This window comes from Siphateles boraxobius, unplaced genomic scaffold, assembly GCF_051911475.1.
Source record: "Siphateles boraxobius isolate OS27281-9 unplaced genomic scaffold, OSU_SipBor_1 12, whole genome shotgun sequence".
NCBI lineage: Eukaryota > Metazoa > Chordata > Actinopteri > Cypriniformes > Leuciscidae > Siphateles > Siphateles boraxobius.
In genome coordinates, this window is record NW_027508722.1 from 26641146 (window position 1) to 26653421 (window position 12276).

General features: G+C 37.0%; 1 protein-coding gene across 1 annotated transcript in view; it reads right to left on the bottom strand.

Annotated features, from left to right (window-relative positions):
• Positions 1–12276, bottom strand: part of usp45 (ubiquitin specific peptidase 45) — a 49205-nt gene that overhangs the window by 3197 nt on the left and 33732 nt on the right. The window contains exons 9-14 of the mRNA XM_077217081.1: positions 6341–6428; positions 2674–2755; positions 2361–2452; positions 2017–2073; positions 1753–1872; positions 492–1152 (exon numbers count right to left, since the gene is read on the bottom strand). Of these exons, the coding sequence (XP_077073196.1) occupies positions 492–1152; positions 1753–1872; positions 2017–2073; positions 2361–2452; positions 2674–2755; positions 6341–6428 (1100 nt within the window). The remainder of the gene's footprint in view (positions 1–491; positions 1153–1752; positions 1873–2016; positions 2074–2360; positions 2453–2673; positions 2756–6340; positions 6429–12276) is intronic.

Genomic DNA, 12276 nt, shown 5'->3' on the forward strand with positions numbered 1-12276 from the left:
CAAGCAGAGCCAGTTTCTGAGCAAACTGTATGTAAAATCATTTGTCCATTAATTGCCAGATAGGTCAAACTTTGTCTGCCTCATATTTTATGAATATGGCCAAATATGTGTTTGATATACAATATATTGATATTTTATATATATATATATATATATATATATATATATATATATATATATATATATATATATATATATATATATACACACACAAATATTTTTATTTATTTCATACACTACATTTCAAAAGTTAGAATTTTTTTGTTGTTTAAAAAAAAGTCTCATGCATACCAAGGCTGCATCTATTTGATCAAAAATACAGTAAAACTATAATATTGTGAAATATTACAATTTAAAATAACTTTTCTATTTTATTATATTTTTTAATGTATTCTAATATGCTTTTTTGGTCCTCTAGAAAAATTTCTAATTATTATCAATGTTGAAAACAGTTACTATTGCTATGAGAATAGTTCTGTGAGAATACACACCACTCCTCTTGATCTGTCTCTGCCTCCATTCAGTGCAGTTTTCACAAAGCAGTTTGTTGTTGCCCATGAGCAGCTCAACAGAGGTGAACTGATGCAGACAGGACTGTACCGAGCACTCTTTAGAGCTGGGGGTGTAGCTGTGACAGAGGGCTTGGAAGGCCCCTTGGTAGTGTTGACGGTCTCTCTCCCGGATTTCAGTTGGTTCCTCTTGGCTATGGCTGACAGGTAGAGTGTCGGTGGAAGTGTGCACTAGGCCCAGCTTGGACACAGCACTGACCAGCTGCTCAACAGCGCCGCCCTGCTGAGGTCTAATGGGGGCTAAGGGAGTGTGGCTTGGGCTCAGGTTAGGTTTTAGACTTGGATTGTGTGCCGTTGTGGTTGCAGTCGTGGTGGTTAAGACTTTATCTGATGTGCTACTATGACCGGATACAGTTGGGATTCGAGGAGACCATTCGCTCTCAGAGGCCTCGCTGTCTGCATCATTACTGCTGTCCTGAAGGTTGGAGTCTTTCCCACTGCAGTCTGATTGGCTGCCCATCGTATCCGCCCGGTAACTTGCCAGGCCACGACCAGCCACACAGAGCTCCTCCTCTTGTCGGCTAGAAACCGAGTCTGCGCCTCTCTCATCGTGAGAAGTGGATGAATGGCGACCCTGTAGCTTCTGATCAATTACACACACACACACACACACATATAAAGTCACATTAAAAACAAGAATGCTAGGAAGCACGTAAATTACCATTCAAAAGTTTAGGGTCAGTAAAACATTTTTTAAAGACATGAATATGTTTATTAAGCAAGGATGCATTAAATTGATCAAAAGTGACAGTAAATATTTTTATTTGAAATAAATGCTGTTTATTTGTTATTCATCTAAGAACCCTGAATGTATCAATTTTAACAAAAATATTAAACAGCACAACTGTTTTCAACATTGATAATTATACGAGATGTTTCTTGAGCACCAAATCAGCATATTAGAATGTTTCTGAAGGATAATGTGACACTAAAGACTGCTGAAAATTCTGTTTTACCATCACAGGAATACATTCAATTTAAAAATACATTCAAAAGGGAAACAGTTATTTTAAATATATACAATATTATTTTACAATATTACACATTTTTACTGAAATTTTGATCATATAAATACAGCCTTGGTGAGCATAAGCAAAAAACAAAATCTTACAGACTACAAACATTTGAATGACAGTATATAAGAACTACATAATGCTTCTCTTATAATAATGGATCCACCAACCTGTCCGCTCAACCTCCTGCTGTTTCGATTGGCTTGTGAGTGGGCAGCTGACGAGTCATCATGAGAGTCTTGCTCCCGCCCACTTTTCCCCAGTCTACCAGCGTTTGTGGGCTTAGAGATCTGGGCAAGAAAATAGACAAACCCTCAAGAGAAAGCTCAGGACATTCAACGCAGGGACAGATTATTAAATGGAAGTACAATAAAGAAAGAGAATTGAAAGAAATGATTTACAATTGTGGAATGACAAATTAAGGCTGTTCTCACCCTTTCCTCTATGATGGGAAGGGAAATGTCAATGAAGGCTTCTTTTACTGTGGAAATCTAGGAGTGAAGGATATAAACAATGTTACATTGTGGTATTCAGGGAGACTCTAAAATGTATCCCATATAATGCGTCTTCAAGCAGTCCCTTAATCACTGTATTATTTAAATAAATACTAGATCTATTAATAAATGCTATATATTATATAGTTAAAATAAATATTACAAAATATCATAACACACAATGTATATAAATAACGAACATATACTATATTTTAAATTAATGTATTCATATTTATATAATCTTTGTATCTGGACATTGTACATTACAAATGAGAAATGCTCACATGTTCACACTCTTCACACATTATGGTGCTGGTTAGCTCTCCAACGAATATCCGATCTACAAAATTCATTTTCACTCCTTCCTTTCCATAAGCTGTAGAACATGAAAACAAGCCAAAATTATACACGCACATACATACAAACAACTCAAATATGTATATTAGGCAGAACAGAAATAATAGATCCTTTTAAAATGATAATTTAAATATAAATAGTGCCATTATTTCTAGAAGCTTGTGAATGCAAGCTGTCACTAGATGGCAATATTGTTCTGAGTGATGTAAAAAGCAGGTGACAGAAGCAGAGGTGAAGCACCCTTCACTTGTCGTTTCGTCTCCTCATCAGCTGTCTTCTCCGTGGGGTTGTTAAAGGCTTTGAGGATGCCTGCTTTAATGCGCTGTCAATGTAAACACAATGTGATGCCACTTTGTTAGATAACGAAGCTCAAACAGTTGCTGTCACAAAAAGCTCCTTTTATCATGTTCAAAATAATAGAGGCACAGCAAAGACGTTTGTATCTTTTAATAATGAAAAGTTGACATTTCAATTAAATAAAAAAAAATAAAAACATGTTATTAATGTGTGAAACATTTTCTGTATTTGTCAATTTACAATCGATCAAGTAAGACATGGGCGTTTACCCCTTAGACTTTAAACTGTTCACCCTTGGATGTTTTCTTTTTTTCTCAGGTTTTTGTTGCGGTAAATTAACTAAAGGAATCGCAAGGCCATGAACACGTGCACATGGTGGAAAGTAAATGTGTGCTTCACATTTCACACGGCACATGCATTGTATATCCCAAGTATGTGTGGGCATAAAGACTTTTGAAGGCGAGTGTCGCTGTGCTCTTAATGAGAGGTGACATGATCAGTGACTGTGTTGGTGAGAGAGCTGTTAGAAGACAGTCACAGTAAAGCACCAATCAATAGATAATTGGCCGTGGTGGCGTTGTCTATGGGGCTCGACCAGTATCCCCCCATTGTCCCGTCTCCATGCTCAGGACGGCCTATTTAGGTCAAAAGCCTGGTTAATCCCTTTCCTTCAGCCAGTCAACCCCGCCCAAACCCCCCATCCGCTACAACACACACTAATTAATCACACAAACACACACATACCCTAAAATAAATAGGCCACCACACACTCTTGAGAAGTTGAGCCCACTTAAGGAGCCCCTTTCTTAGCATTTTTATTCAACAGCTAATTGGTGATAATTCATTGATGTTAATTAGCATATTGTGAGCAATGATCCTATTGGCTAATCAACATAAATATTGTGGTGTCCATGTTTAGTGACTGGCTTCAGGGGTCTCAGCACTGTTACACCAGAGCTAAGACATGAAGCAAAGCATTTTGAAACAAAACACTTGTATGAATATTTCACTTTTACATCTTTAGATCAGTAAATAAGTACATAACTATATACAGTACATATAAATAGTTTTTTGTTTTTGAAAGTCGTCACCTAAGCTCACCAGATTATTATCAAAAATACAGTATAAACTTCAATATTATGAAATACTACAACAATTTAATTGTATTCTATTTAAATATATTCTAAAATGTAATTTATGTCTGTGAAGGCAAAGCTGAATTTTCATTATCATTACTCCAGTCTTCCGTGTCACTTCAGAAATCATTCTAATATGCTGATTTGCTGCTCAAGTAACATTTTTTACTATTATCAATGGAAAACGTCGAAAACAGCTTGATATTTTGTGGAAACCGTGCTAATTTATTTTTTTAGGATTCTTTAATGAATAGACAATTAAGTAAGAACAGAACAGCATTTATTTGAAATACAATATGAGTCCTTCATAACTTCAAAGAATTAAATACTGTAATTTTATCAACTTCATGCTTCCTTGCTGAATAAAATTATTAATTTCTTTAAAATAAATCTTACTGACCCTAAACTTTTGAATAGTTAATTTATAAATATTTTGTATTTGTTGTATCCTAAAAGTTATGCATATATATTGAAATACAAGTTGTCTGTAAATTTACTGAAGTACGTGATAACGGGGTATAAGGGCTGAGCGATAAGGATACAAAAATAATCTCAGTCATTTTTGGCTGAATAGCAATATACAATATATATCTTAATATATATCTATATTATACCATTGTAACAACAACTTTACAATTTAAAACAGAATATAATGCTTTTTAAACCAGTTAAAATCACTAGGTTAAAAATGTAAACAAAAACAAAATGTTAACTGGTAAGAAGAACACACATTCTCTCATCTAAGATTAATAATTATATTAGCCTACATTTGATGATTACCACTCTCTTACATAAGGCTCATCCACTCCTGGCAGCAAAATGGAAATATTTGCATGGCCTTCTAACATTTACAGATGGAGAATATACTTGTGAAAGTATATTTTAAAGCCCTTAAAGCGTTAGTTCACCCAAAAATTATAAAGTGTTAGTTCACCCAAAAATTATAAAGTGTTAGTTCACCCAAAAATTATAAAGCGTTAGTTCACCCAAAAATAAAATTTCTGTCATTAATTACTCATGTCATATCCTTCAAAACACATAAGACCTTTGTTCATCTTCGGAAACACAAATTAAGATATTTTTGATGAAATCCAAGTCTGAGAGCTTTCTGATCCCCAATAGACAACAACACAATTACCACTTTCAAGGCCCAGAAAGGTAGTAAAGATGTAGACTACAGTGGTTCAATCTTAACTTTATGAAGCGACGAGAATAATTTGTCTGTGCTTACGGTTTGGAACGATACGAGGGTAAGTAAATAATGACAGAATTTTCCTTTTTAGGTGAACTAACTTTTTAATATCAAGCGTGTCTCATGTTTAGGACAAATTGGATTATGCACTTCCCATACAGCAGCTCACTCTGTGTCCTACACTTTTTTTCAGATGCGCTCGTATTATCAAACTACTGTATATTGATATAAACAATATTGCCATATCCTATTTCGTTTATATATCAATATATTGTACAAACTCGAAATAACGGCCATCACTAATGAGGAACATTTAAACCAGATTGTTTCCTGTGTTCTCCCCCTCTGCAGCCCCAAAATGTGGAGGGAGGGAGGGATGGAGGTGGGGACGGACCTCAATCACAAAGCCTCAACAAGCAGCTGACTGTTTCCCAGGATGCACAATGAGGCCAGTCGCGCCACTTGCAAGGTTCCTAAGTGGCACAACTGTCCACATTCACAAGTCTGAATGGGTCTGGCTGGCCCTGGGGCTCATCGCCCAATGCTGCACCCGCTTTCTTAGGGCAGTTAGGGCCACTGGTGGGGTTGTGTGGGTCTTGGCCCCTGGCATGTCCGTATTAAGAGACCCACAAGCTGTATCAATCTACAAGAAGCACCCTATCAAACTACTATGCATCTGCTTACGAGAGGTCAATGTCCCAACGTCAGTATGCAAAAGTAGCCATTTGCAGTGACTGGTATTGTTTGTGTATGCACTGAGGAGGACTGAGGGCATAACGCTGAGAACAAGACCCCCTATAGACCTGGTATTAACATCGATTTTTAAGCACTCCAATTGAAACAGGACGACAGTTCTAGAACTTGACCACAATGCACCTGTAGTTTAAATGCTCAATCTTTAAACAAAAGCTAGGGACCGCCTACTCACCTATTTTTATATTTAGATCAGCCAATACCAACAAAAAAACTAAATTTAAATATTTTTTGTTTATTTCATTATTATTTATTTTATTTTATTATTATTATTTAATTTTAATGCATTTTTAAAGAATTACACACTCACGACACACACAACACACACACAACACACACAATTTAAAGAATTAATCTGGTAATAGAGCAAGGAAAGGATTTTTAACCTTCACCTCATAATGAAATCACAAATGGTGAACAGAAGATGATGCACATTTCTGCCAGCTCTAAATGGTCTGACATTTTGTGATCGGATCACATTAGACTGATTTTCATACCATGTGTAAGAAGAACTAAATCACACACTCACCTTTGTCTCCTCCACTCTCATAGAGTCCAGGAGGTAGTGCAGCAATTCCTGACTGTCCTGTTGCTGGTAACCCTTAAAGCGAGGGGCCCTGCACGCACACACACACGCACACACGCGCACACACACACGCGCGCGCGCGCGCACACACACACACACACACACACACACACACACACACACACACACACACACACACACACACACACACACACACACACACACACACACACACACACACACACACACACACACACACACACACACACACACACACACACACACACACACACACACACACACACAATGAGAATTCCTGTCACATTCACACAAGTGTATATACATCCAAAGGGACAAAAGGAGTCCAAGCCACGCAAATACCAATTAGCCACACACAAAAAGCAATCAGCAGCATATAGATGAGTAAAAACGAGAGAAGAATGGACATAATCTTCTCTCAAGGCCTTTTCTCTGATGCTACATGAGGTGTCTCGCTGTCTCTCGACAGGTTTCAGGACCTTAGAGGCAGCTGTTATTTTTGCCTGACAACTTTCATTCACTTTTCATTTCATCATTCAACCAGCTGAGGTCGGTCACACACATGCAGCCACACATACTGTATACTTTCATACGCTACCAGGTATATACAAGTATTCATTAACCAGTTCTCTGATTCTACTGAATTTCAATCCGAAGATTGGAATTTGTTGCTTTTTTTACTTCAAAGAACTGCAAATTAAACTAAAAATCTAAAAAGGAAGTCTGTGAGTATTCAATTTCAACATTTCATTTCAACATTCGAAAAAAATCTTATACAGAAAAGTAATTTGTAGGGTATGTGTCATCTTTGCTCACTGTTGTTGATGTGTAATTTTGTTTGATTCTAATAGGCTGGTGTGTTTATTTCACTTAGGTTTACTTTTGTAATTGATATTTCAAACGGTAAAAAAATATTCTCACTAAAATTGAACCGAGAATAGCCAAGTGCTAACCGGAGGGTCGTAGGTTCGATTATCAATACCGACAGGAAACGACTGAGGTGCCCTTGGCCTTGAGCAAGGCACCTAAACACCAATTGCTCCCCGGGTGTCACAGTGAATGGCTTCCCAATGTAATTCTGCATGTAAATGTTGATCAATGTGATGCTGCCTTTAAATAAACCATTTTTAACAAAGATCAACTGAAAACACTTTCTAGAAAAACATCCTCATAAACCAGTATTTGCCATTAGAATTCTTAAATGTAATGTTCAGCCAAGATGTTCCGCCTATTTTCTAAAACCGACAAAAGCAATTTATGGCATTTATGAACAAAAATTTACGGCAGCCTAAATTTCTGTGCATCTCTAAACACTTGTCATAACTTGGTGTCCTTCAAACACATTTAATGCCACATGTTCAAAATTACTGAAATTACAGAACAAAACAGACAAGACCACCCTAAATATGCCAGACTGGAGGACAGTAACAAAGCGGGGATGTTTGTCCTTCCTCCCAGCTAACCCAGAGGTAAATCAAATGGAAAAACATCTCTTTAGACTCTCTACTGGGCAACCCAGGCCAGATGTGGGCCAGCTGTGGAGAACATAAGGGCAGCTGGAGCCGGCCCTGCATCAACCTGTTGAGCAGTGAGGCTGGATAGCTGGTCAAGATGATGGGAAGGCCATTTGGTCTGGTGATGAACCCAAGGATAAAGGGGCAAGTCAAAGTGTTGGATCAGGTTAGGATGCCTGAGGCTATCCAGATGCTCAACGCATTTAGCTATTACCTGCTAAGCTAGCAAGCACTGTGTGCAGACCCGGCGCCAGATACAAATTGCGTGGCGCCGGGACTGTGTGTGTGTGTGTGTGTGTGTGCGTGTTGTGTGTGTTGTGTGTGTTGTGTGTGTTGTGTGTGTGTTGTGTGTGTGTTGTGTGAGGGCAGGCTTGGTAAATGGCAGGACGGGCGGTACGGATGGTCAAGCAGTCTGGAACGCCTCTATCATGGGCTGATGAGGTCTGACGTTCTGTTTGGATCTGACTAGTGTGTTTAAGAACGTCCAGCCACCTGCTTCTAACACAGGTCATGAGCAGGGGGTCTGTAGACACAGCCTTCTTCCTCTTCTTTCTCCATTTCTCTCTGCACCACCATTCTAATATATTACTCAGATAAACTCACTTAAAAAAAAAAACATTTTAGTTCAAAAGTTGGGCGCATTAAATTCATCGGAAGTTACAAAAAATACTTTTACTTTGTTAGAAAAAATTCCATTTCAAATAAATGTCGTGAACTTTCTATTCATCAAAAAATCCTAAAAAAAAAATGCATGTATATGTATATTAGATATTGACTAATGTTACTTTTTTTGACTGATATCAATACAGTTTATTTTTATGTTTAAGTGTTTAAATACGCAAAAGCAATTAAAATGTCTTGAGATATCTGCATCTGACAAACAGTAAGCCGATCATGCTGGTATAGCTCAGCATAAGCAGCAGAACAGAGTGAATGTGTTCTGGAGGAACGCTGACGGGTGAGATGGGCTCCAGTGGGAGAGGTGGGAGAGAGACCGAAAAATGTTCTGGAAGCTCATTCCACTGGAAGAGAAGGCTGAAGGAGCCTGTAGCGGTATGCCCAATATGGCCCTGTCACAGACGGACAGCTGTAACCACTAACACAATTAACAGCGGATGAGTTAGTACCAGACGCCAGGCAGCCCCAGCACAATGCTGCAATGCACACACAAGCATACTACAACAGTCGAATATAAAACACTCTCATCTTACACTGAGCACAAAACATACACGCATGAAACCGATCTGTTCTGATTTTGACAATTGATGAACATAAAATTTACTTCATGAATTCAGGTTTTCCAAGAACATTGGACCCCTGGTTTTTCGAAGAAAAAAAAACAGTTGTTGAGAGTACAAACTAAAATGAGAAATAGCTTGTTTTAGCTTATTTTAAATCATTTTAAGACATCTTGAAGCCCACTTTGACTTTTACAGAAGCCCCCAACCAGCCTCCTGGTTGAGAACCAATTCATTATTTGGTAAACAGACAATAATCTCAATTAGATTATCACCTCTACATCGATCATCAACCTTTCTGGGTTTATTTTGTAATAAAAACTGTCTAACGGTACATTATCCCTCACATTTAGACAAGAATTAAATGCAAGGAACACGAATTCTGTCGTAGATCATCTAGAAATATAACAAACAACAGGGAATAAATTAAAAACATTTGATTTCCTTGCTCTTTTGAAATAGAGCAAAACTAACGGTAATAAAGGTGAAACCGCTTGAGAAAGCAACCTGTAACCGGCTCAGTTTTGAACCCGATAAAATTAGTAACAATGGAGAGAATTTAAGACATGAAGATCAAAAATCGCAGTCAGTGTGACTAGAGTCTATTATTTCAACACTCACAACCAGAACATCATTAAAAGTGCTGTATTTCAAACCAGCACACGTATTCTTGAATCTCTGTACTAAAAGACAAAAAATAAACTACCATTCCACCCCAACATGAAATATGCACATTTTTGAGAGCTGATTATGATACAAAATTCAAATATAGTTACAGAAAACATAAGATAAGGCCATGTTTCAGGCTGGGACCCTCAGTAGCACCAGGAGCAGTGTGTGGTGAGCAGGGAAGGCTGCTCACTGCTCTTTGGACCGCTGCTGGCACTGGTGCTGCCTATCTGTCCAGCTGGCAGTGTGACCTGGCCCTCGACCAACCATGCCAAGAGCACTCAGCTGTGTAACACACAAACTGACACACACACTACTTGTTCTTCACCCATTTAATGGTTGGTGTTCATCCCACCTTCAAAAATACTGTCCTTTAAAGCACAATGTCTCAAAAGATGCCATTCTGCCACATTGTCCAACATAGCAAATGTACAAGATGGTGTTCAAGATGGCGCTTAAGTTCAAGTACCCCATCAGACCAGCAGCCCTGACCCGCAGTTTGCCAGTCAACAAACGCATTAAACAAACAGGATTTTTCCTGTCAAGGACATGTTGGAACGCACAAGCACACAAACATAAACTGTGCAGCACAGAAGGCCTTCACTTGACCCTACGAGCTGCTGCTCTGTAGTGCTGAAAGTGTGCGCATGTGGGTCTGCCGTGCAGAGAGCGAAATTAAAGGTGTATGCGAGAGAATCAGTGTTTTAATGCTTTTACATGTTAGACACCAGACTTGAGTGACTAGAGAGGGTGCCAATTGTGTTTGACTCAACCGTCAGTCTCAACCGAAAAAAAGTGTGGATAAATTCAATATTTGAGCTTTTGAAATAAATCACATCTGCAGAAACCACATGTACTGTTGTTGAGAAATGTTAGCTGTACCTACAATACATAAATATGTAAAAAAAAGGACTAAACTTTCATGGGGTGTACTTACTTTTTCACATACACTACTGTTCAAAAGTTTGGGTTCAGAAAGCAATTAATTATTTTATTTAGCAAGGATTTTAAACAGATTAAATTGATCAAAAGTGACCTGTTGGAGTTTTGGTTCCTTGCCACTGTTGCCTTTTTCGCCTTTTTTCATCTTTGCTGCATTGGCTTTTGACTTGCTTAATTGGGGACATTAAATTTAACATTAAATTTAATATTCAACAATAATATGAATCTGCCTGCATTGACACCTTTATATGAGAACTGAACTGAGCTGGATGATGACATCACGGTTTTCTCCAGAGCGGCTATATATATATATATATATATATATATATATGAACTAAATTAATAACTTTTTAAAATTATTTTAAGACTCATTTTAAATCACAACTCAAAACGCATCTGTTTAAAACTGCCTACCACTTGTGATTTAAATTTTGCTTTTATCTTGTTTTAATGTTCTATTGTTTTGGCTTTGCTGCTTTTAAATATTTTACATTTCTGTACAGTGTCCTTGAGTGCCTAGAAAGGCGTCTCAAATAAAATGTATTATTATTATTATTATTTTTTACAAGAAAATGAAACATCACTGAACTTACTTAAGCTGGAATGTGATGCTATTTTCTACTGGAAACAAACTTTGTTGCATTATTTTCCTGTTATCTCTGTAAAGCTGCTTTGAAACTAATCTGTATTGTAAAATCCGCTAAATAAATAAATGTGACTTGACAGTAAATTCATTTGTAACGTTATAAAAGTTATTTTTAATGTTATAAAAGTCATTTATAATATTACAAATAAATGCTGTTTTATCAACGTTTCCACAAAAAAGTAATGTTTTTCAACATTGATGACCATGAGAAATGTTTCTTCAGCACCAAATCAGAATATTAGAATGATTTCTGAAGGATTATGTGACACTGAAGACTGGAGTAATGATGCAAAATTTACTGGTTTGCCAATGTATAATATACATTTAAAAAGAAAACATTATTTTAAATTTTAACTATTATCAAATTAAAATTAAAAGCAAATGATTTGTTTTTACTGTATTTTTATCAAATAAACACAGCCTTTGAAAACATTTAAAGAAAAACTTACAGAAGCTACATTTTTTAAATAGTAGTGTATGTGAAAAATTAAGTACACCCGAGGAAAGTTTTGTACTTTTTCAACATAATTTAGAATTTGGAGTTCTTTGAGACATCCTGATGCATCTTGTGCTCAGCTCTTGACACAGCCCAGCCAGAACAGATTGTTCTGAAACCATTATTTTTAAATCCATTTATTTTAAGTGCAGTGAAATTTTCAATAGCTAAGAAAAGAATCAATTTCAACAACTGTCCTTCTGAGAACATTGCAAAATGTACAATCCAAGTAGTACTAACATTAGCAAAATGCCAATGTCTATATGTTAAAGAAAAAATACTATTTTTTCATGGGATATACTTACTTTTTTACAGCCTTGCACATGTTTTATGCATTCGTAATGACTGATGTGATGTGATGTGTATATGCTCAAACGAATTGGTGTGCTCAAGGC